Raw genomic sequence first — 26,356 nt, forward strand, 5'->3', positions numbered from 1 at the left:
CATTGTTGAAGAAACCCTGGGTTAAAATATTTACAAGGTTATACTTTGATTAGTTACAACAATATTTTTTTCCTTTCTGTGCTGTTTATTTTGTATGTGGGGAAAAAAAGATAGCAGTATAATGTTAATTTTACTGGACAAAAATGACTCTTTTTGCAACATTAAATCTATAAATAACCCATTTCTAAGATTGAATATAAAAAAATAGATTCAGTCAAGTTGTGCGCACTTTGGAGTTTTTGAACTTTGTATACAGCTCTGCATCTATTAACTATTCTGCATCACATCTTCAGGTGAGTTCAGTTCAGTACGAGAAGCCTACCTAAAGATGCAGGATGGCTCTGTGAAGAAGGTAGCTGTTAAAGTGCTAAAAGGTAGGTTCAGAAATTGAATACCTGTTTGTCCACTGTGGTACATGTGTCTGAGGGGTCACAGAACACCTAGATTGCTTCCATCCATGTATAGTAAAGAACTGATTGTCAGCCTAATGATTCTGAAACTCCTGTTGATGGGAGCTTCTGGCAAAGAAAATCATTTTATTAGGAATGTGTATGCTTAAGATTCATATCTATCCTGGAGCAACAACGAATGCTTTACCTTACTTACTGTAGCTCTTCTTGTTGTCATCTGTCTCTCCCTCTTTCATTTTTTTTTCTCCCTTGGGGATGAAATTTGTAGCTGATGTCAGCTGCTCCAGTGATATCGAACAGTGTTTGCGTGAAGCAGCTTACATGAAGGAATTTCATCACCCAAATGTTCTTAAGCTAATTGGTGAGTGTACCAGAAGTAGAAGTTAATATAGTGAACTGTTAATTTCAGTGGCATCTGGTTATTAAGTATGGCAGATTAGTGCTACTCTTTTACAAGTGTGTCTGACTATGGTCTGTCCAGGAGTGGCTCAACACCAGCTCTTCTTTTAGGGATCAGCCTGCATCGCCATGGCCAGCAGAGGCTGCCTGTTCCTATGGTCATCCTACCTTTCATGAAGCATGGTGACCTGCATACATTTCTATTGATGTCCCGCCTGGGTGATAACCCCTTTGTAAGTGTATTTTATCAGCGACACAGCTGTGTGTACAATAACAGATATAGTTATTGCTGCACATAATTATACTATATAGTGAAAACAACACAATCATCTACCAGCCTTTCAATTGCCTCTGTATGTACACAAGTACACAGGTAGATAAGAGAAGACTGCTCACACACAGCAACGCAAGCTATACACAGTCATGTCAAAACCACGTAGCTACCCATGGTGAAGTGGTGCAGACATAAATACTGTATGTAGACTCTTTGAGAAGAAAATGAGAAAAGGTACATACAAAATGCAACAATTGCTGAGACCTTGACACGGTGATATTTAGAAAAATATTTGTCTTCCTTACTGAAAACTACACATTGTGTCATTTAGCATATGTGCACATTTGCACAGTCCAGCATTGAAGTAACTGCAGTTCTTTTCATTTGCACAGACCCTGTCCCTTCAGACATTGTTGCAGTTCACGCTGGATGTGGCAAGAGGAATGGAATACCTGAGCCTGAGGAAATTCATTCATCGTGATTTAGCTGCACGGAACTGCATGTGAGAAGCCATCTCTTTTTCAGTTTGCAAAGTATAATAGGCTAAAAGATGTTTCCTAGAGAGGGCAGTGGGCTTCAGTGAGCTTTGCACTTGATAGTTAGCACAGTTACACATTTATCAAAGCTTACAACAGCCACATCTGTTGTGTCACTTTCTACAGGCTAAGTAAGGATATGAGAGTATGTGTGGCAGATTTTGGCCTCTCCAAGAAGATCTACAGTGGTGATTATTACCGCCAAGGGTCAGCCTCAAAACTCCCGGTCAAATGGATAGCCCTGGAAAGTCTGGCCGATAATATCTACACCACCCAGAGTGATGTGGTAGGAGCCATACACTCCTGAAATACTCCTGGTGACATAAAGTTCTTCTAATAGCTAATAGTTGTCTGTTTTCTATTCTAGTGGGCCTTTGGTGTAACTGTATGGGAGATCATGACCCTTGGACAGACACCTTATCCTGGTGTGGAGAACTCCGAGGTATATGAGTATCTAATAAAAGGAAATAGGCTTAAACAGCCTCCAGACTGCCCAGATGAGATGTAAGTGATGACAACTACTGGGGGATTAAAACCATTACTTTAGCAACTTCTTCTTAATATTAGAACTGCATTAGACCTGCCAAGGCACTGTTGTTCACTGCATTACTTAATTACATCATTAAAGTCTGGAGTCAAATTAACCTTAATAGTAACATCTCACACAGTTATTGTAACTGATATAGTTATAATCATCCCAGTTTGTTTTGCTTAAATATTGTCTCCCGATTAAAAATCTGTATCACAGGAAAATGTTTTTTATATTTGTCTTAGTAAAAAAAATCTAGGAGGAAATACGTGTGTGCTAATATGCATAACAGTTATTATGCTTGGAGATAATCTGCTTTGTATCAAAATAGATTGTTTACATTTTTCATACCTTAAAAAAAAAAAATGCTTTAGATTCTTTATGTTAGTAATACGTAACAGTGTCATATATAAGATAGAAACTACGAAGCCCGAGGGCAGGAATGAAGCAGGACCGGGAGATAGTAGAGTGACCATGCTTCAAAGCAAACAGACGTAACCAGAAAATCAAATAAACTAAACATTGGCACTGTTCCGTTCTTACAACAGTGATGTAACCTGAATTTTGGTGTAAGTCGAAACACACCCTAACCTAAGTCACTTACCTATCCTAACACATTTGAAATATCATAAACTAGAATATAAAAACACAACTAAGCCACAAAAAAAGGAAAAGGACCTAAATATATTGTACTTTACACTGTACTGTAGTAACATAAAAAATGAGTGTAAAAAAAAATTCCTTACCATTATTCCTTCTCATATCTTTATGATGTCTAATTTCACTTCCATCGTGATGGCTTTCCTCTTCTTCGAAGCACTACCATCTGAAGACTCTTGTTTAGGAGCCATGATATGTGCCAAAAAGTCGCCAAACAAAGCAACACAAACGGAACACTTGTGCCGCGCGGAACCAAACTAGTTCACCCACATAGTCTGTAAGTACAATGCTAACGGCGTAAGCTGAAACACTAATGCCTAAATTTTTTTGTAAGTTTTTATGGGAGTGAGCGTTGTAAACTCGAAACGTCGTATGTCGAGACGTTGTAACCCGAGGACCCCCTGTACTAATTTTGGGTTTGGAGTGGCCCTTGCCCACACTTCTTGTACGAACAATCCATTCAGGACTTTAGAGTGCAAATCAATGTGTTTATTTCTTGTGAAAAATAAGTTTAATTACAATTTTAATTTACATTTTTAAAGATGTCAAACTTGGATTTGGGTTAAACTGACCTCAAATACAACAGAGCAGTTTAAAGGTACAGTATACTCGCTTCCACAAACATCCTGTGACCTTTTTTTAAAAGTCCATGGTGCTACTGAAGGTCCTTGATCTTTAATGCAGCACACCCTGATCGCTTATCTTTCAAAGTCTTGTTTCCCAGTGTGTCGTTTACTTAGCACCTGGATGTCCTCTAAGCATTTTTTGAAGAGTCGGGTCTCTTATTCCTTACGCTGACTACATGGTTTCATTAATTTCTGTATTCTGCTTGCCATATGTCCTGCTAGTAGATGGTTTTATTCTGTATTTTTTATCTTCATCAGTGGAGTGCCATCTCTTTGATGTTTTATTTCAGAAAGTCTCTGTGGGAAGTAGTGGTATTAGTAGTAGAATTATCATGTGTATAAAGTAAAGTGAAATTCTTACTTGTCTGCCTGATCACCATACCACACGTCAAAACTCTCCAGTCAACAAAAATGTGTTAAAATACATAATTTTGTTTTATTTCCTTACCCCTGTTTGTGGGGAACAAATCCTTAAAAAAAAACTTACAGAAGTGAATTAAAAAGAAAACTGTAATAAAGTTCCACTTAAAGCTATGGTTAAAAATACAAATTTCTGAATTTCTTCTGAAGGTAAATATCATATTCGTACACTTTTCTGAATGCAGAATAATAGAAAAAACAGCTAGCTAAACAATTACATGAATTACACACATGCCTGACCTACTAATTTGTCAAAGTGGTTGGAGTAAAAATCCGCAGTCCCAGTGGTATCCCGGGATTAAACTTGAGGAGCACTGCGTTAGTGTATTCATAAGTGTCCATTTTTATGCCATTCACTTTAGGATCAATGATCCCTGCACAGTTACAGATTATTTGATTATTGTTTTAAATCTGCAACTAAACATGGATTTGAATTTTATTTCTTTTCAAGTAAATGCAAACTCCACATTTAATTGTTTATAGTGTATTACTTGCTTCATAATATCTGGGAATCTATACAGGGTAGTACTTCAGCCCAATGACCATTGCTTCTTACCATAAGTACTTTTGCTGTCCTCTTCAGATACAGGACTATGTGTCGCTGCTGGAACACTAATCCCAAGGAGCGACCAGGATTTGACCAGCTTATTCTAGAGCTGGAGGCAGTGTCAGCTAGACTATCACAAGATTCAAGCAAAATGGAGCTGCTTTACATCAATGTAGGGAATGGGAGCCATGCCTCAGAAGAGGAAGTCGCAGGCGGGCTACCTTGGCATCAGTCTGGACCCTCTGAGAGATTCTGCGATGACCTACTAAATGATCCTGCAGAGATACATGGGGCTGTTGGCTCTGATTACCGCTACATCATGGATCCTTATGCTGGGCCAGAGGTAGAGAACCAGTCAGGGCAAACTTTGGGGTGCACGACACAGCCTGAAGATGATGAGGATGAGGAAGACGTATTCTTGAAAGCATGAATCACAAAGGCAAAGCTATCACCCAGTAATCGGAGCATGGGCTTGGTCTTAGGAGCAGCAAGAATGGTGATTTCTAAATGACTCTCCACATGCCAAGTAAAGAGGTGGTTATCGGCATTTAGGACTTAAAAAGACAGGGCGACAGAATGGTTAGTTTAAGAAAAGGCCTTAGACATAATGCTTTTATTTTATTAAAAATAGCATAGAATTTGATCTAAGAGCCCAACAACACTGTCAGGTGGGCTTGGGCCAGAGCAACTGAACATTGATCGGCCTTAACGTGAGAAGGTAACGTTTAATGTGCTGTGCAATTAATTACTGCCATACTGTAGTGACCACGTTTACAGCATTTTTAAAAGATGGATTAGCTGCTGCTTCTCATTTCCCCCTGATGATTCAGATTTGAAATGAATATTTGGACTTCAGTATTGTTTACAGATTACTGCTATGTTGCCACTGTCTAAATACAGTATGAAGCCACTCAACTATGAAAGGAGGTTACTTTGCAGAATAAAAACAAACATTTTTAGCAGTTATTAAAGTTATAGCATGTTTTGAAAGAAATGGAGGAAAAGAAAAAAAAAAAATACCTCAACCACTTTGTCAGGCTGCTCCCCACACTGCTCTGCATGATCAGAGGAGGCCAAAGTCTTTGTCTCTGGAAACTCAGCTCAACTGGAAAGGGCCAGGGTGGTAGTTATTGTATGCTGTTGTTCAGAAGGTAAGGGATCAGTTTATGTGATGGTAGGTTTGTTGTTGCTTTGCAGTTTCTTTTATTTGAACACAAAGTGGCATCTATATGCCTCTACTTTGCATCCTGCGACACGTCAGTATACGTCTTAAATGCCAAGTTTAGAGGCGAAGTAAAAAACTGTTTGCAATGTCTGTCTCAGCACAGCTTAATCACAGACTGGGCACTTTTTGTATGATTTTTGCACCATTCGTATTTCATAAACAATGTGCTGCATATCATTAGACATCAGATGGTTAAACTGATCAGCTCTCGCTTTGGTGAGAACAGAAAGTAAGCAGCTGATGCAGTGAATTCCATTAAAAATATTCTTAACTACGGAGGAGTGCTTCTTTATGGACCTTTTTCAATAGTCATGTCCTGGCTCTAATTTATAAAGATGCAGTATGTCCATCTCCCCACCAGAGGGCTCGTTGATTTAGGTGTGAGATTACTGGCTTAGCCTCATTTTGCCAGTTAAGCCGCACTGATGAGCAGTTGTGCCAGCTAATGTCCTCATTTTCTGAGGTAGCAATCACGGCAGCAGATTGGGAAGCACCTGGGGGTTCTGGCACTGATACCACGTCTTATGACGCACTGCACACTCTTCTCCACAGTGCCTTCTAAGGTGCCAGCCTCAAAACTGAACCTCTGCAATACGTGCAGTATTTTATTTTTTTATGTTTACATATTTTTGTACATAGTAACACTAACATGGATTTACTGAAGTACTGTAAATAATCTTCATGAAAGAAATAAAATTGGCACTTTTTCAGAAATTATTGGTCAGTTGTATTTTTTTCTGTAATTTCTCAGAAGACTTAAGTGCAGCTACATTTTATGTGCTGGTAAAGTGAATATTGTATACTGTTTGAATCTTTATGGTCGTCTTGAGGCCTAAAGAGGCAAATAAGATCCTGAGATTTGCTAACATCAAAAGTGGAGTAAAAAATGTTGTGAAGAAACAAGAAACAAATAGTCTTGACTGTTGTTAAAATTAATAATTTCATAGCAGACTAGCTGCGGTACCTGACGCTAGCTGAGGTAGAAAAAGTTATAGGTGTGGTTATTAAATACATTCCCTGAGGGCCCCAAACCAAAAAAATCACTGACTAAACCCACCAAGGGGAGCAGCTATGGACACCTGTGCCAAGTCCCAAAAATGCCTCCTAAGGGCACTTCCCTAATAAAGCACAAAGTGCGTTTCAGTTTCAGATGAGACAGCCTGTGGTGTTCACTTGTGCCAATGGGGAATCTGTATAAAATCTGCCAGAGATACATTAGGTCCAGTGGAGTGGATTTGACGTCCATGACAAACAAACACACATTCAGCTTTATACATTAGAGGCTGAATGGTAGATGGCCAGTATATCCTGTGAAGGCAGCTGTGGGGAAATGTAACAAGGTTACTGGGCCTTGGCAATAGAGGAGTCCGGCATGGGTTTTTGATCTCCAAATTACCACACTTATTTATGTCTTAATGTTTCTGTAAGTTTTGTAGCCACCGGTGCGTATCTCGATTCCTCAGTACAAGTATAAGCCACCCATTTTTTAAACTGACATAGTCCAGTTTTGGGATCACAGACAGCCAAAGCCCAATCCAGCAGTGCCAGGCACAAGGCAACCCTGAACAGGACAGCAGTCCACCGCAGGGCACACATACCCATTGCCATTTATACGTGGCCATTTTATGTGATGATGATAATAATTCTTTACATTTATATGGCACTTTTTATAGTAAGTGGGGAGCCACTTCAACCACCACTAATGTGTAGCATCCACCTGATGATGCGACAGCAGCCTTTTTTATTTTTGCCAGCACAATACAAGAAGAAAAATTAAGATATCCAGAGACAACCCACACAGGCTAATGTAAATTAAACCCTTTACTGTATTTGTCTTCATTGATTGCTGGAGGTGTTTTCATTCACAGGGTTTAACTGGGTCTGTCATGGAGTGCTGCAGTAAACAATGCTGCTGCCTCAAAGCTCCAGGGTTTAAACTTTGTCCATGTGAAATTTTAAAAAGGCACTTGATGTCCTCTTAGGTTTTCTTTTGAGTGTTCATTTTTCTTCCACGTCTCTAAGATTTACACTCAAGTGGTTTGACTTGTGAATTTGTCACTGGTGAGTGAGCCTGGCTGGGTGAATCCACTGGCCTGGCCTGGCGTCTCGTGCATGTTTGGTTCCTGCTTTGCTCATAGGATTTACATTTTCTAGGTATGCTATGTGGCTATTCTAACTAACCGATAATAACTCACAGTTCCTAACTGGTGTGTGCCTTCTTTCAGACGAATACAGGAGAGTATCTCAAACCATTCTGATCCACCGCCTGCACTGCACAAGCACTTTTGTCCAAGACCTCATCTTGTCTCTTCTTCTGAGCATCTTATTGTGATGAGTAAAACTTTGTAAACCCCTAATGCAGCTTATTATTACTTTGTTACTGTGAAATGTTGGTAATGTTTCTTTTTTTTTCTTTAAATAGAATTAATGTCCACATTTTATATGTTGTTTTTAGAGGAAATTATACATACAACAGAACTGAAACTATGGAAGTGTACAAAGGTTGGCAAATGAGGTAAGTAAAACCAGGCGCTGACATGAATTGGGCATTGTGTGAATAAATCGGACAATCTCCAGGACAAAGTCTGAGTGAGGGCAGAAAACCTGATGAGATATAAAGAGAAGCTCAGGTGACCTCAAGGAGAGTGTTGTAAGAAATTTAACAGAATATCTAAAAGATTCTGAGGGCAGCATCTAAGGATGAGCAGGCCTTTCTTGCTGAGCTGGTGTCCATATCCATACCGCAGCAATATGGCACAAGCTAAAAGGCAGTGACATTGCTGAGATGTTAGGCAGGAGAACACATTTATTCTCAGAAAGGAAACGCATTTTTCCATGTAAAATGTGTAAAAGACCATGTGGACAAACCTAAAGGTTTTTGTTTTATAGAAGAATAAGTGTAAAACTCAAACCCTTTGTTTTTCCCTTAAGTAGCAAATATGGATCAAAGTCTGAGCCAACAAGAAAGCAGCATTGTCATGCAGAGGACTGTTGTGTGTAACATTAACTGCAAGCCAAATGGAGATGTCTGTTTTAGATCTAATTAAATCTGATACCTCGCTGGAATTTCCCGTGACCCAGAATGTAATTGCAAGGTTTTAGCTTCGTATGAAAAGAGGGCTACGTAGACAGGGCATTAATACTTGGAAAAGTCAGTGTGTATCACTAAAGTGACCTTCATCTCATGGTCAAGCATGGTGGTGGGAGGTCCAGGTTTAGACCTGCATTTCTGCCCATTGGTCTACATAATTAATCATCAATGAGTTAATCCAGAAAACCAGACCTTCATCATGACCTAAACATTCCACAAAATCTACCCACCAACTCATTTAGGAGTAAGAAGTGTTATGTTTTGGAATGGCTGAATCAACCTTCTGAAATCAACCCAATAGAAATATTGTGCAAAACTTGAAGTGGACTGTTTTCACGTATGATTGTCAACAGTCTGGAGCGGCTGAAGCACTTATGTAAGAGGGAGCGGGACAAGCCAAATATGGGGGTGTGATTGCTAGCGAGAGCTCATTTTTGATTGCTGTCATAGCTGCATAAAGATGTGTGGCCACTTTTTGAATTAAAAGGTCCATTAGCTGATAGTGAACAAGAAGGAAATCATTTTACTTTGTGCCAAGACTCTTGAGATTTAGCAAAGCAAGCCAAATACGGATTATAGAGAAGTGGTTCCCAAGTTCATTTCCCAGGGACCCCTGTGGCTGTGGGTTTTCACTGTAGCCATTTCTCATTACTACTCTTAATTGACCGGATTGTTTAGTGAACTGTGATTTTTATTCTCTTATTTTACGAAATGCTGAAATCTGTATACTGTATATGAAAGCGAAATACCACTGACTCACTAATCATGTAATCTTCCGAACCATGAGGACTTGGGCCTTGAAATGTGGAATGTAGGTTACCCTTGGCCCATAGGTGCTCACTAAGGAACGGTTTTAAAGATTTCGTGCTCCAAGCGTGAAATTTCTTAGTTTTTTAGACCCACTTGTATGTCTGTCCGCCTTTCACGAGAGAACTACTTAACGGATTAAGATTGTTTTTTTTCTATAATTTGCTTGAACATTCCATTGATTTTGCAACTTTCTCGTTGAGCTAAGTATCGTAGTTCACTTGCAGTACCGATTTATTAGCATGAATCCAAGAGAGACTCATCGGGCTGCGGGGTCCTCCTCACTCACGCGTCTGCCTCGGGGCGTAACGTTAACTCCGCTTAGTTAGCGAATGAGAGAACTACTTAACGGATCTAAAGCCTTTCTCCACTCTTTCAACATCTTCTCGACTTCATCTTTTCTGGAGCTACACAACACGTCAACAGCAAAAATGACCCATGGTGATTGGTCTTTTACCCTATGACTGAACACATCCATAACCAGATCAAACAAGTAAGAGGATGCAAAGAAGGTCCCTGATGCAGACCTACTTTAATAGGGGTTGTGTCTGTTACCTCAACCCGAATGCTTTCAACCTGAGTCTGCACTCCCTTATGTGTACAGTACATATATAATCACACACACACACACATATATATATATAAAATACAACATCTGTCTGTCTGTATGTCTTGTCCGCTTTTCACAAGAGAACTACTTAATGATTTAGATCTTTTTTTTCTAGAATTTGCTTGAACATTCTGCTTGATTTTGCAACTTCTCTCATTGCGCTAAGAATCATAGTTCGCTTGCAGGAGCGATTGTCTCTGATTAGTGCGAATCTGAGGCTGCGGGTTGAGGGAAGGGAGAAGCGTGACGTCAGTAGTAGAGAGCCAGGCGGAGCCCTCCTCACTGTCCTGTTTCACTAATACGCAGACGAAGCCGCGGGGCATGGCTAGTATTTGTATATTTGCAAAATTTGAAATGCTTAGATTTCCTTTGCGTTTCTTTTTAGCTCAGCCTTTACTGTGGAGTTTGCTCCCGGCCTGAATCCAAATGCTAACAGCACCCAGTGCTAAAGGGAATCAAGTACTTCAGAGTGATGTTCACTTGTCTGCTCATTTGTAAAACATTTATTAATGAGCTGACAGGTCAACATGGCAGTGAAATTATCGCCCCAAAAACAATTTATTTTTTGTATTAGCCAAAATCACACAAGGAATGCATCAGTGGGCTTTAACTGGCTTTGTTATTTGACTGCCCCCCAGCATTGACTCTCTAAACAGGACAGGAACAAAAAACCTTCACTAGCATTCCATATGTGTACCTGTGTCTGCCCCGCGCATTGTTAATCATCAGCATTTGGGTACAATTAAGGGCGTAAATTAAAAAGAACTGATGGGGCTTCGCCCAACCCCTGCCTGCGCTACGCGCCAACCACTTCACATCTCTGCCGCTCACATTGTGAAGAGGGGGGCTGAACGCACACCAAGGAGACGCGGATGCTCCTCCGACACCCCCTCTTAAACGGTGATACAATGGGAAACAAATACAGTTGGTTTTTTTTCCTCCTCTTTGCTCGGTAAGCTGCTGGCTTAGTGCTGCTGCCATGTCACTTGACCTGCATCTCACACGGTGCACTTTTGTCATATCACCTACTGTATGTCCATTTATTCGATTTCTTTTCGCTTTTACCTTTTCATCAATATTGCATTGAATTGTGATTCCGTGTTTGGAATTGCATCGTGACAATGCAATATATAACTGCCCGTGAGTGAATATCGTTTCTGACATAACCACGCAGGACTTTTCCAAATCTCTTTGCATAAGCTCTTGTCTCGTGAGGCTTCTGGCCCCGGGCGTGGTTACATCGCTTGGCACGAATCTCGTTTCGCGGGACGTGAAAGTGTCTCTGAGACAATCGCGTCTCGTCTCCTTACAAGATTTTTTTTTATAATAGAGAGAAATGGCCAAAGAAATGCATGCATTTAGAGCTCCGACAAAAAATAAAATGTATTGGAACTATTTTCAGGCGATATACCCAAACAATCGGATCAGATAAAAGTAAGAATAACACACTGATTGTGAAATGGGTGGAAATAAAAATAATTGTTGAAGCCATGTAATCCACCGTTAAATACTTGATTAACAAAGGACGACTCTGACCAGAAGCACCATGGTGGCACACAACAAGGGAAAGTCCTGGAACTTTTACAGAAATGACTGATGAGCCCCTTTGTAAAGGCAAATGCACAACGTAGTAAATGGGGGCAAAATGCTCTGTGACTGGAGGGTCATAGAAGGAGTCATTGAGGTGGTCTGCCAGAGCACTGCGTATTCCCAAAACCTGCCACTGTGCAGCAATTGAGATTTGAGGTTAGGAATCTGCACTGGCAATTGGAAGGTTGCCGGTTCGAATCCCGTAAATGCCAATAGGGACTCTGCTCTGTTGGGCCCTTGAGCAAGGCCCTTAACCTGCAATTGCTGAGCGCTTTGAGTAGTGAGAAAAGCGCTATATAAATGCAAAGAATTATTATTATTATTATTTACAGGCGGTGGGTGAAATTATACTGCCTGTAGAAAACAACTTAAACTAAGAAAGGCTACGAACAGTCCTGCTGGAGCTACAGCATTGCAATCCTTAAACAATCAACAAAAACTTTAAAAATCATTGTAGCCCACAATGCTCCTATCCCTTGGCCATAGATGTACAGTACACTCTTAGCAATCCCTGAAATCATTTATTTGCAAACCTAAACACAGTAATGGAGGTTACCATTTAAGAGAAGTCCAACACACAAAGAGACACAAAATGCCCAGCAGTCGTATTATGAATTGAGTGGAGATTCTGTTCTAAAGAGACAGTTGCTTATTCTGGTAGCTCTTTATATTTTCTTACTGTTTCTTGTCTCCGTTATCAGGCCGTCTTCTCCTCAGACAGATAGTTGTCATTCTCATCGACTAAGGTCTGTTAGCTGTACCAGATGCTGATGTTTTAAACCCCACATGGGCTTCACTTAGAAGATATGGCAGGTCCATTACCTCAGTAGCAGCTACCTTTCTGGGACTTTAGGGTTTACTGAGGGCTGTGATAAACAAAAAAAAACATCCAGTGGGCACAGTTCTGTGAGTGAAGACACCTTGATAAAGTGAGATGTCAGACCATTCAAGCTAAGAGGAAGGCCATAAGTATTATAACAAATCTTAAATGCACAACCTACTAAACCTTCAACTAGATGGGCTACAGCAGAAGACCACGCCAAGGGCAACAATGGGCATATGAGCCACACAATTGGATAAGTGAACATTGGAAAAACATCACCTGGTCTGCAACCTTCAGAATTTTGGTACAGATCCAGCGTTCCTGCCTTGTTTTAGAGCAACGTTTTATAACAGCATGTGCCTGAAGTTGCCTTCCTAGACAGTAGGGATGAAAAGATGTATGTGATTGTAAAGGAGTGGGAAATGATTCCTTCATGCACATTGAACTTCTAAATAGCAAGTGTGCGTCATTTGAGTGCTGATGTCTAAGGATTGTTGGTGACTAAGTGCCCCCATTTATGGCAACAGTCTACCCTTATATGGTGTAAGTAAATGGACGCTTGATGGCACTGTTGCCCGCCTTTTTCCCAACAGACAGACACAGGACACAAGTTAAAAGCACTAAGAAGATTTTTAATCTTTTCTTCTTCTGAAATAATGCCTCCAAAGCACCACAGCCACAATAAACCCAACAGTAAAGTAATATTAATTCCTAATTTCTCCTCCACACCTCCCAGCAAGCTCTGTCCTACTACCTCCCAACTCCGGCTAGCTTGCTGAGTCTCCAACAGTCCTTGACCTGGAAGTGCTTCTGTCCTTCCGTCCACGTGACTTGCCAGATGGAGAATTGGCTTTTTCTTCATCCCAGAAGTACTTCAGGGCTCCCGTCCTCGTGACTTAAGAGTACTTCTGGGCTATGGATGAGGCATGGCTCCTCTGGTCCTCTCACAGCTCCTCCTTGCAGCACCCACTGTACCCAACGGGGCTGAGAAACTGCACTCCCAGGATGCTCCGCGGGAATCCGGGGCACTGTTACACTCCAGGGGAGCTGCCATTCAGCGTTTTGGGGGAGGCAGTGTCCTGGAAAAGCTGCCTTCTTTCATCCTTCCATCTCAGGGGTGTCCCGGCCAGGATAATAGCAAATGTCACAAAGCGCATGCCATCTCCATCTGGTTACAAGAACGTGACAGTGACTTTAGGTTAATCCAGTCCAATGGCCTGTACACCATAGACCTCAGTCCAATTGGGGACTGTAGCCTGAGGTGAAAAGAAAGATTCACAGCAGGAATGTTTTCCCCCAAAAAAATCTTCAGGAACTGCGTGATGCTATTAAGTCAGCACTGTTGAAAACCCCAGAGGACTGTTCTCAGCACCTTATCGAATCCATGCCTTAAATACTTTGGGATGTTCTGAATGTCGGAGCCTGTTGCATACTGTATATTTCAAACTGTGTGAGAAGTAAGAATTAAACCCCCCCTCCCACCCCCCCCCCCCCCCCCCCCTCCGCATTTGGATCAAGAGAAGAGCCTCACAGTTCAACTCTCAATACTGTGACTAAACAGTGTGGTCAGTCAAGTTAGAAGCATTGGTGGATAATGACCCATCATGAGTTAACCTCACACAAGGAAAGACTTCCAAAGCTGAAGTGGGTGGTTAGGAGAAGAAATGTAAACAAGCCAGAGAGTTGAAACCTAAAGTCAGTCCTACTGTTCATCTAACCAGAATCAAAGCCTGAACATCATAGCAGGGAATTCAAACGCAAAATGTCAGGAAATCTAAAGAGCAACACATGCATGAAGGTTGTTTTCTAAGAATATCCGCAAACTGGGATAGTGATGCACCCGACATGTGGATTTTTGCAGCATTGTGCTGATGACCGACCTCTACCACCTAACTTCTGCGCTCCTTAACAACCTTCACTGTGTATTGTTATGGTGGTGCCCTGGGGGAAAAAGAGACACAAAATAAATAACTGAAGACAATTTCTAAAATGAAAATAAATGCAAAAAAGATGAAAAATAACTATTCAGAACCAGTAAGTAAATGTACCCATGGCGTATCAGTCAGCGGCGTTCAGAGACTTGGGCAGCAGGTCTGATCACTTCATCAGTGAGACTGCTGTCACAATTTTGTTATTTGCATATTTTTATAGCAGAGTGTCGTATTCAAAAATATCAGTAATAACAAAATGTAATGTGCATTAGTAACGTACATAATGCATGTTTTTAATACAGTTTTACAATGGCATGTGGCTGACGTTGCCTTCATAGCAGATTCACACTCACTTTATGTGCTGCTGTTGGGTGTGCAGGTTCTGTGGCTAATTGGAGTTCAAGTTTATAAAACATAACATTTCTCAAGCTTATTTTTCAAAGACATTTAAAATCTGTGCTAAACTCTCAAGCTAAAATCATTGGCTGCATCCAAACTGATAAACAGCGGAGCTTTGTGGAACGTTGACCAAATAAATTACAGTGTCCGGGAAATACCGAGCCTTCCTAATCGTCAGATAATGCAGCTGTGAGGGGGTGAGTGACCATGGGTGTGTGCCGTACGAGTGGCAGCCTCCGTGAACGGGCATCCCATCCAGTGTGTGCCGCACGAGTGGCAGCCTCAGTGAACGGGCATCCCATCCAGGACTAGCTCCTGCCCTGCACTACATGATGCTCACATATGCTTTGGTTCTCTATAATCTTGTAAGGAAAGAAGCAGGTCCTGGGTTTTGTTCGGTTAAATAATGGATGTCTAACATTAATTACTTGCTGTTGTAACAGCATGAAGATTTAAGATTTATCAGGAATTCAAATTCTTTTATCAAAATATTTTACTGTTTAATAATTTATATTTATATGCAATGTGCGTGCTTCTTATATATTACTTCATATTCTCATATGATAATGATGTTACTAATGTTGTTTATATTGATTTCTAAGTTATTGTAAATGCTCTTTATTTGTTGAAAAATAAAACTGGCAATTAACAAACTTATTTTATAAATACTACATTTTATTTTTTTCCCTTGCACTCAGTGAGCGAAGCCACTGGGTTATCAGTTAATGTAATGATAAAAATAAGTCTGGGAATGTGGCTATCAGTCCTGTCTGCTGTATAACTGAGTAGTGTTTACATGAAGCCAATGGTTCTTTTTGTTTTCTTTAAACAATACCAAAAACTAAAGACGTTTCTTATTATTAAGGGAAGTGTTAGTCCAAAGAGTGGCACTGTAAACCACTGATATATTTTTCTGTATAGATACACACTACCTTTATTTAAACACCCATTACATTTGAGGAGATGCTGCCCTGTCACAGCTCCAAGACACTCGGTTCAAGTCTTGCTGTCAATGTGAAGTTTGCACGTTTTTGTTCTGTGTCTGCGTGGTTTCTCCCTGAGCACTCAAATTTTCCTCCCATATCCTCAAAGATGTCAAGTCAAATGATGACACCGTATTGGCCCCTCAGCACAAGTGTGCCCTCTGGTGGACTGGCGCCTTCTCCAGTACTGACATATATTTATATACTAGCCATTCCCCTCGGCTTCACCCGCGTATTACTGAAACAGGACAGCGAGGAGGACCCCGACTGGCTCTCTACTGCTGGCATCACGTTTCCCCCTTCCCTCGGCCCGCAGCCTCTGTCTCAGATTAGTGCTAATTTATCGCTCCTGCAAGCGAACTATGATTCTTAGCGCAATGAGAGACGTCCCAAAATCAACCAGAATGTTCAAGCAAATTATAGAAAAAAAAACCTAATGTAAATCTGTGAAGTAGTTCTCTTGTTCGCTAAGTAAGCGGAGTTAAGATTACACCCTGAGGCAGACACGCGAGTGAGGAGGGACCCGACCCCCTCTCCACAGCCCGATGACTTTCTCTCATATTCGTGCTAATAAATCGGTACCGCAAGTGAACTATGGTACTTAGCGTGATGAGAAAGTCACAAAATCAACGGAATGTTCTAGCAAATTATAGAAAAAAACAGATTTAAATCCATTAAGTAATTCTCTCTTTAAAAGTGGACAGACATACAGAGAGAACACGCTTGGACCACGAAATGTTTAAAACTGTTTCTTAGCGAGCACCTATGGGCCAAGGGTAACCTACATTCCAAATTTCAAGTCCCAAGTCCTCATGGTTTGGGAGATTTTGTGATGAGTGAGTCAGTGGTATTTGGCTTTTATATATATATATATATATATATATATATATATAAATTGGCGGCACGGTGGCGCAGTGGGTAGCGCTGCTGCCTCGCAGTTGGGAGATCTGGGGACCTGGGTTCGATTCCCGGGTCCTCCCTGCGTGGAGTTTGCATGTTCTCCCCGTGTCTGCGTGGGTTTCCTCCGGGCGCTCCGGTTTCCTCCCACAGTCCAAAGACATGCAGGTTAGGTGGATTGACGATTCTAAATTGGCCTTAGTGTGTGCTTGGTGTGTGGGTGTGTTTGTGTGTGTCCTGCGGTGGGTTGGCACCCTGCCCAGGATTGTTTCCTGCCTTGTGCCCTGTGTTGGCTGGGATTGGCTCCAGCAGACCCCCGTGACCCTGTGTTCGGATTCAGCGGGTTGGAAAATGGATGGATGGATGGATATATATAAATTTTGAGTTCAGTGGCACTGCCTTCCTGGGGTAATGTGGTGCAGATTTCATTTCTTAATTAGTCAGTTAACATCGTTGGCCAGGAGACTGAAACTTTTGGGAATACCCTGTATATATTTTGGTACGCTTCTACATAGATAGATAGATAGATACTTTATTAATCCCAAGGGGAAATTCACATACTCCAGCAGCAGAATACTGATAAAAAACAACATTAAATTAAAGAGTGATAACAATGCAGGTATACAGACAGACAATAACTTTGTATAATGTTAACGTTTACCCCTCCGGGTGGAACTGAAGAGTCGCATAGTGTGGGGGAGGAACGATCTCCTCAGTCTGTCAGTGGAGCAGGACAGTGACAGCAGTCTGTCGCTGAAGCTGCTCCTCTGTCTGGAGATGACACTGTTTAGTGGATGCAGTGGATTCTCCATAATTGATAGGAGCCTGCTGAGCGCTCTTCGCTCTGCCACAGATGTCAAACTGTCCAGCTCCATGCCTACAATAGAGCCTGCCTTCCTCACCAGTTTGTCCAGGCGTGAGGTGTCCCTCATCTTTATGCTGCCTCCCCAGCACACCACCGTGTAGAAGAGGGCGCTCGCCACAACTGTCTTGATAGAACATCTGCAGCATCTTATTGCAGATGTTGAAGGACGCCAGCCTTCTAAGGAAGTATAGTCGGCTCTGTCCTCTTGCACAGAGTATCAGTATTGGCAGTCCAGTCTAATTTATCATCCAGCTGCACTCCCAGGTATTTATAGGTCTGTATCCTCTGCACACAGTCACCTCTGATGATCACGGGGTCCATGAGGGGTCTGGGCCTCCTAAAATCCACCACCAGCTCCTTGGTTTTGCTGGTGTTCAGGTGTAGGTGGTTTGAGTTGCACCATTTAACAAAGTCCTTGATTAGGTCCCTATACTCCTCCTCCTGCCCACTCCTGATGCAGCCCATGATAGCAGTGTTGTCAGAGAACTTTTGCACGTGGCAGCACTCCGAGTTGTATTGGAAGTCCGATGTATAGAGGCTGAACAGGAACGGAGAAAGTACTGTCCCCTGCGGCGCTTCTGTGTTGCTGACCACGATGCCAGACCTGCAGTTCCCAAGACGCAGATACTGAGGTCTGTCTTTAAGATAGTCCACGATCCATGCCACCAGGTATGAATCTACTCCCATCTCTGTCAGCTTGTCCCTAAGGAGCAGAGGTTGGATGGTGTTGAAGGCACTAGAGAAGTCTAGAAACATAATTCTTACAGCACCACTGCCTCCGTCCAAGTGGGAGAGGGATCGGTGTAGCATGTAGATGATGGCATCCTCCGCTCCCACCTTCTCCTGGTATGCGAACTGCAGAGGGTAGAGGGCGTGTTGGACCTGTGGCCTCAGGTGGTGAAGCAGCAGCCGCTCCATGGTCTTCATCACATGTGATGTCAGAGCGACAGGACTGGGGTGATGCAAGATGTTTTTCAAAACCTCGGGACTCTCCCCTGTACCAGGCTCAAGTTGAAGATGTGCTGTAGAGGACCCCCCAGCTCCAATGCACAGGCCTTCAGCAGTCGTGGCGATACTCCATCTGGACCCGCTGCTTTGCTGGCACGAAGTCTCCTCAGCTCTCTGCTCACCTGCGCTGTTGTAATTGTGGATTGGGGAGAAACTCTCTCCTATGCTGTTATCAGCAAGAAGGATGGGTGGAGGGTGCAGTACTCTGAGGTGAGAGTGTTAGGGTGGTCAAACCTGTTAAAGAAGTTGTTCATCTGGTTTGCTCTGTCCACATCTCTCTCGATGGTGGCACCCCGCTTCATGCTACAGCCAGTGATGATCTTCATCCCACCCCACACTTCCTTCATGCTGTTATTCTGCAACTTCTGCTCCAGCTTTCTCCTGTACTGCCCCTTCACCACCCTGAGCTGGACTCGGAGTTCCTTCTGCACACGCTTGAGCTCATGCTGATCACCACCTTTAAAAGCCCTTTTCTTCTGGTTCAAAAGGCCCTTGATGTCACTTGTAATCCATGGCTTATTGTTAGCATAGCAGCGTACAGTTCTTCTTAATCAAACTACGATGTCCATACAGAAGTTGATGTAGTCAGTAGTGCAGTCAACAACCTCCTCAATGTTCTCACTCTGTGACCCCTGCAGGATATCTCAGTCTGTAGTTCCAAAGCAGCCTCTCAGAACCTGCTCTGCTTCAGGGGAAACAACCTCCTCAATGTTCTCATCAGGGGACCACTTCCTGAATGAGCGTGTGGTTGTAGGTAGGACCCTCACTCTTGGTTTGTAGTGAGGCTGAGGCTGAAGCAGAACCAGGTTATGATCTGCTTTCCCAAGCGCTGGCAGTGGGGTGGCGCTGTATGCGTCTTTAATGTTTGCATACAGTAGGTCAATAGTCATATTTCCCCGGGTGTTACAGTCCACATACTGGGTGGAGGCAGGTAATGTTTTTGTCCAGTGTCACATGGTTAAAGTCTCCAGCGATTAGCACAAGCGCCTTGGGGTGTTATGTTTGTAATTTAACCACATCGGAATGGATGATATCACCCGCTATCTCATCGTTTCAGGATGTAATCCTTGAATTACTGAGAAAGCCCTTCAGATTTGTGTCCATTTCTCTTGCCGTTTCACCACTTGAAAAATTATCCTTAAATATATCCTTGAGCATAGGAAAGGTGCTATACAGTAGAAGTAAATTGTATACTTATTATTATCCTGAAATTTTGATAACCACTTTTTTTTTGTACAACAAGGTCATCCACAAAATTTATGACCTGACCGGGTTAATATTTAGAACTATGATGAGCTTACTAACTTTTAAGTCACACGATTCAAATGTCTATACTTTCAAAGAAATCCTATGTTAAGAATCTTCTTCATTCACTTTTCACTTGTTTCTTAAGCTAATGTGTGCGATAGTTTGGTTCTATCTGCTGAAACATAACACACCCAAACTGGCTTCGTCCAGTTCAGTGTACAGTGGCTGGGACTTACTGCAAAAGGCAGGATATGGCCCAGGACAGATAGATAGATAGATAGATACTTTATTAATCCCAAGGGGAAATTCACATACTCCAGCAGCAGCATATTGATAAAAAAAACAATATTAATTAAAGAGTAATAACAATGCAGGTAAAAACAGTCAATAACTTTGTAGTAGTAGACAGGACACCAGTCTATCACAGAGCCCACTCACACACACAGCCCTACACTAGGCCAGATGTCCAGAGTGCTCATAGACACACACACACACAAGTACTAGTCGATCCAGGAGGCAGCAGTGCCAGCCAGTGTGACTGCCACTCATTATGAAACATAACCTGCCTGTGTCATGCACGTCTTTTCAAAGGAGTTAACTATCTAAATGCTGGTAGTCAGCAAACCAATGACCAGCACATCTTTAACTAACCTTTTTTTTAGCTTTATTTTCAATGAAAAGTGTTGTGTACTTAATGCAGTACTCTATGTATAAAGCCTGACCCAGATTTTAGCCTTGCATTGCACTTGTGGAAAGGAAACATTCAAAGAAAACACGGCGGGTAAACTTGAAAACGGGACTGCAGAGTAGGCCCTGGAGGGCTGCAGTGGCTGCAGGTTTTTGTTCCAACCCAATTTCTTAATGAGAAGTCCATTTTTGCTGTTGAAACACTTATTGCTGAAGCGGCATTTTTTTTCTGCCTCACTTTAGTTGTCAGACTTTTTAAGATTCCTTTCTCTTAATTTGTCTTAAACATCTTCATAGACTGGTTTTAATTTCTCCAACTATAACAAAAAAAATCCTGCGACAAGACGTGACTTTTTGGAAGGAAAACCCATGAGATGGAGATTTTTACCAATGAGATTCTTTCAAGTCACACCCTACTTACAACTATTTTCCAACAAGACCACAGTCATCATGTGCATTCTGGCACTTAATGAGGACAGACACCAATTCATTAAAGGGCTTACTTATGAACACACACACACACACACACACACACACTTCCGAAGATCCAGTTTAGAATCCCCCATTCATCTAAATATGGCAGCAAGAAACAATGAAGTCAAACGAATTAATGTGAAAATTGTCGATCGGTTACACAGCAAATTGATTAAATGCGTATCAATAGACTAAGCTGAAACTGTTTGTGGTGACATTGTGGAAGGTGAAAACATCAACTTACAATATCCCATAGAATAGCTACAAGCGTCTTCCACCAGCTGAATTACTGTTGCAAGCAGGACATATCGTAATGTTAGTGTGTAATTTATGTATGAGCGATGGACTATGCAATGGAACAAGATTAGTTGTATTAAAAATTGGTCAAACAATTCTGACATGTAAAATTTTAACTGCCGACAACAAAGGTAATGTAGCACATCTTCCGCGGATAACAGACACCAAAGGAGATCTTGATATGCCATTCATATTAAAACGTTTAGAGTTTCCCATGAGAATAACTTTTGCAAAGACAATTAACAAATCACAGGGACAAACATTATGTTGTGTTGTCACAATAAAAGTCCAAACACAGAATCAAAATTCAATGCAATCTTCAAGAAAAGTTCATTCCAAATATTGCTTTAACTGAAATTTGAAAGTAAAAGTGAAAATAATACATCTGTGACGATTCCCATGAAAATAACAATCTCTTTAAATTGTATATCCGGTTAACCAAACCTGGGGGTGGGCGAGCAGAGGGCAGAGCCCCCTAGTTAACAGTAAGAAATGCAAATGACAAAGAAACCAGTAGTTTTCCATCTAACTTTTTTCCATTTACACTTGTGGATGTTCATTATGAACTTTCTGGTTTAATAAAATATATGGAAGGAAATTGAAGGGAATTACTCATCCACTTCAGGCTACAAATCATTTGAATGATGTCCTTGGACAGGAAAAAAAAATTCTAAGATGTAGGAGTGACCTGACATGACCATAACATTCAATGAGGTTTTTGTTATTGACGAGGATTGGTTTCAAATTAAGACGTCAGATTGAAACAAAAAGCTAAAGCTCCCGCGGACCTCCAGCACCCGATTTGCAGGCCCCTGCTCTAAAACAGTGCTTCTCAAGTGCAGTCCTGGAGACCCCCTTAGCTGCAGGTTTTCATCCCCACCAGTTTCACCTTTTAATTGGACTTCATGTTAATTAAGTGTGTTGGTTCTGCTCTGTGCGAATGGAGAAATCACAGACTAAGTGTTTGCTGAATGAAGCAGGATTTCCATGCATAGGAATGTTTTGGATGTTTTTTTAGTATTTCCTTGTTTTTCATTTTCTGGTTATTTACGCCAGTATTTACTGACAGTCACACAAGCGGGTAACACTAAAACAGCTGCCCTTTAGCAGTGACTGTCACTGGCTCTGACATCTTCTGTGCTTGTCATGAATGCCCAGTATTCGGGTACAATTGAGAGAGCAAACACCACAGAAAAGAAGCGCATTAAAACAAAAATGGCAAGAGTTAAGCATATAAAGATATGGCAAAAAAATTCTTATAAATTTAAATCTAACCCTAGTGCACATTTTTTAATGCAAAATAAGAGAAGAAATAAAAAGGACCGCTAATTAAACAATGAGATCAATTAAAAGGTAAAAATGGCTCACAGCTTGGGAAGCAGATTGCAGCAGAAATCTCCAAACCACAAGAGCCTCCCAGGTCTGATCTTGAGACACAGTTTTTAAATACATTTGTGTAAAAAAAATTAAACCTATATAAATGCCACAAGGGTTGGACAGGCATCCGATGCAGAAAAGGGGATGGTTCCTTACCCAGATGGGAGGCTCCAAGCAGGCACATGGGCATCCCAACAAGGAGAGAGGAAGGAACTAGACCCAGAAGAGATGGCCAGACAGCCCATCAATTGTAAAAGACGCCACAGGAGATAAGTTATTCCCCCGGGACATGGGATGGCAGCAGCCCTCCGTATCAGCGCCCTTTTTTGGGAACTGGCAGGGAAGACTGGGAGATGTGGTCAGGCAACACAGCCCTGCTGGGGACCATGGGTGCCACAAGGGGGCGCTGTCAGGAGATGCGCTTGCCGGTTTATGGGACTTCCGCATGATCTGTAAGTACTTCCATAGGGCAGTGGCCCTGGCAGCGGGAGGACTGCCGGGGATTGCAGTCCCTTATCCAGGAGAGTCGGAGCTGGGAGGACGTGAAGTGACACTTGACTGGAGGAGGGCAGTGCGGTGGTGAGAGGAATTGTAAGGAGAATTGATTTGTGGAGAAAGAAACCCTGTGCTTTTGTAACTTTGTGGAGTTTAATAAGCACATCTTTATTTGAACCCAGGACTGTGTGTGATCGTGTTTGGGGCACACTGACGGCCTGGTTCCATGACTCCCAATTAGCATAAAGCATTACAAGTAACTCGCATACGATCACACAACTTCTGTAGACGTCAGCAGCTGAGATGGCTGTATCAGTGTCATGCCGACATCTTTGTATCATTCACATCTGTCCTGCTTTTGTGTTGCTTGTACAAGTATTTTGTGACCATTCTTTACATGTTACCAGTGGCTATTCTTATATGGACGCTTGTTCCAAACACTTTCCATAGTACTGGGCAGTTTAGAGATTGATACTTCTCTGGATTTACAAACGAGGCTTAATGAATAAAAGTACATTTTAGCTACTTTGTGATAAATCACTTATACATGTGTCATGATTTCTGTGACATCTTTCACAATTTCTTGCTTTAAAGGTTTTGTACAATGAATACATTATACAGTAGGTCGGCAAACCATGAAGTAAAATTAATAGGTAGAGTTGTGTACCCATGCGTTTTGGATACGGACTTCGGTCCAATATCCCCTACCCTAAACCTACCCTAATGTAAAAAAGGGTAATACTCAGGGATACTCTACTTGCAGTACTCAGAAGCTCAGTCCATTGACCACAACACTGACCAGTGCCTCTTGGGATATCTGCAGTGAGCAAAGATTCTGGTCCAGTAGCGTTTGGGCATAGGACCTTCTCAGATGATGAGACCACTTGGTAAAGCCGGTGCCCGAGGACACTTCTTGACCAGGATGCATTTTAAATTGCGTGCAATGTACAATTTTGAGTTGTGTTAAGACTATGTTTTACAAATATTGAGTATCAGTGTAATTTATGTGGATCTGACTTCCATTTCCTTGCGACTCATAGTCCCAGCTGGACTGTAGGCTGTGTCTGCTGGTTTCCAGTAAACTGACTGCTTGCTCACACAGCATCCTCTAACTTGAATGAAATCTTTGTATAATAAAGTCCCATTCTCCCATTTTCTCATTTAGCATTATAGTTAAAAAATACCCAACAGTATTTGTCACTTATTTTTTAGTTTAGCAAAACATTTTATTTTATAAAGAAGTGAACTCACTCTTCTAATCTCAGCTGTATAATTTATAAATAATTTCAATTACACCGCTCTTTTTTAGCCTACACAAAGCGCTTTAAGTAGACAGTGGGGAGCCAATTCAGCCACCATCAATGTGTAGCATCCACCTTAATGATGCGATGGCAGCCATACTTTCACCAGCACACTCCCCACCACATTAGCTATTAGGTGCTGAAGGGGTGAGAGGGATAACAGATTGGAGACTGGGGATGATTAGGGGGCCAGAATGACCAGGCCAAGGTGGACAACTGCTTTCAACAGCTGCCCAGGGGTCTTTTATGCCCACAGAGATGTCTCACCCAAAGGATGGATATAGACACAGACTTGCTCCCCTTTACCATGCCAAGCATTTCTCCAATAATTACTTGAGAGTGAACACGTCTCACAGCTTATCTGTTGTAGGATGGATGATCCGCACCTTCGTAAATGTACAATTCACCAATCCAGAAACACTGAAGGTATTCAAAAAGTGAATATACAATGAGTTAGCGTGAAGCTCTAGCTGGGTGTGAATCATGAGCCGATTGCTGCCTTGTGCAAAACTTGTACGTTCTTCATGTCTTCACATTGTTTCTTAAGTGGCATCTCAAAGCCAACCATGTCAGGTTGATTAGCATCTCTAAATGTACCCTACACGAATGAAGAAGTGAATGTTGGAAGTCTCCACTTTGCATTACCTCCTGCCTTGTGTCAGATGCTGCGTGCATAGGCTCCAAATGACTCTAAAATGGAATATTTTGGTTAAAGGAATGGAGGGACAGGTAAATATTTATATTAAATCGACACACAAAAATATAACATTGAATTACTGATGACAGGGAATGACTTCTGACTAAGTAATCAGTTGGAATGAAAACCGATTCATTCCAGCATTGTGCTCAAAAGGAACTATGACTAGCTAACCCTATCATAAGTTGCCTTTTCTCAGTTTGTGTGCTGCAAATTAAAATGTATTACTGACTTTAGGGTTAAAGGAACAAAAGCTAGCTAAAAAGAAATGCTATTACTTATCTGTGTAAGCCAGGAAACTTTGGTTTAGAGTAACTTAACTAAATTTCCAACTTCCAATTCTGGGATGCTGGCTTTAAAGAAAAGGCCATATATGGAGCTGGCAAATTAAAAGAGAAGGTTAAAATGGCAAAAGAACCCTGGCATTGGGCAGAAGACGACTGGAGAAGTGCATTATGGTCAGCATCCCAGAGTCGTCATTTCTCTGACACTGGTATTTGGTGTATCTTTATATCCAACTGAGGACCCGGAAGGCTTTTGTTTCTCAAGCTACACACTCTGATGTCTTTATCCTCTTACTAAGTTCTGATTCTCGGCCTTCCCTTTTTTTTTTTATCTTGGTTAGATCAGTTTGCTCTGTTCTCTCAAGACACTTTTGTATGAAATGTTCAGTTTCTTGGTAATCTGTCACATTGAATAGCCTTCATTCTGCACACATACAACAGACTGACGTGTTTCTTGAGAAAGCCGTTTTCATTTTGGCTGAACTTTAGGAATGCCAGTACCTTAAGACTCTGGACTTCTGTCCCTGAGGCTGTGGGTTCAAATCCTGCTACTGACACTGTGTGACCCTGAGCCAGTCACTTGAGCTGCCTGTGCTCGAGCTGGAAAACCAAAAAGATGTGTAAGCGATTGTATCATAAATGTTGAAAGTCGCCTTGGAAAAAGGCGTCCGCCAAATAAGGAAATGGAAGTTTAAGATGGAAGTTTGAAATCAAGTGAACAGAATAACAAGTTTGAGAGGTGCGAATGCATTTATAAAGGTTACTCTAACAACCAATCAGCACTTAAAAATGACGAATTAAGGATAAGCTCTGGAAGTTGGCCATTAGGACACTGAAGGAATGGCACCTAAAAATGAGGCTTGGTG

At 41.7% G+C, this 26,356-nt stretch overlaps 1 protein-coding gene and 1 long non-coding RNA gene across 4 annotated transcripts in view; one reads left to right on the forward strand and one right to left on the reverse strand.

Annotated features, from left to right (window-relative positions):
• The window catches only part of tyro3 (TYRO3 protein tyrosine kinase), a 65,263-nt gene extending 58,923 nt beyond the window's left edge, over positions 1-6,340 (forward strand). The window contains exons 13-19 of one of the 2 annotated variants that reach the window (XM_028821465.2): positions 294-374; positions 679-771; positions 921-1,042; positions 1,476-1,585; positions 1,746-1,905; positions 1,987-2,123; positions 4,438-6,340. In XM_028821465.2, the coding sequence (XP_028677298.1) occupies positions 294-374; positions 679-771; positions 921-1,042; positions 1,476-1,585; positions 1,746-1,905; positions 1,987-2,123; positions 4,438-4,831 (1,097 nt within the window). In that variant the 3' untranslated portion in view covers positions 4,832-6,340. The remainder of the gene's footprint in view (positions 1-293; positions 375-678; positions 772-920; positions 1,043-1,475; positions 1,586-1,745; positions 1,906-1,986; positions 2,124-4,437) is intronic. The other variant, XM_051919711.1, reaches the window with a different exon arrangement.
• The window catches only part of LOC127525997 (uncharacterized), a 33,215-nt gene that overhangs the window by 3,352 nt on the left and 3,507 nt on the right, over positions 1-26,356 (reverse strand). Inside the window, exon 3 of one of the 2 annotated variants that reach the window (XR_007933623.1) lies at positions 25,126-25,199. The exons of the other annotated variant lie outside the window; for it this stretch is intronic. This is a non-coding gene — a long non-coding RNA (uncharacterized LOC127525997). Of the gene's footprint in view, positions 1-25,125; positions 25,200-26,356 lie in introns of those variants that run through there. 2 annotated transcript variants of the gene reach the window in all.

Source organism: Erpetoichthys calabaricus, chromosome 16 (assembly GCF_900747795.2).
Source record: "Erpetoichthys calabaricus chromosome 16, fErpCal1.3, whole genome shotgun sequence".
NCBI lineage: Eukaryota > Metazoa > Chordata > Cladistia > Polypteriformes > Polypteridae > Erpetoichthys > Erpetoichthys calabaricus.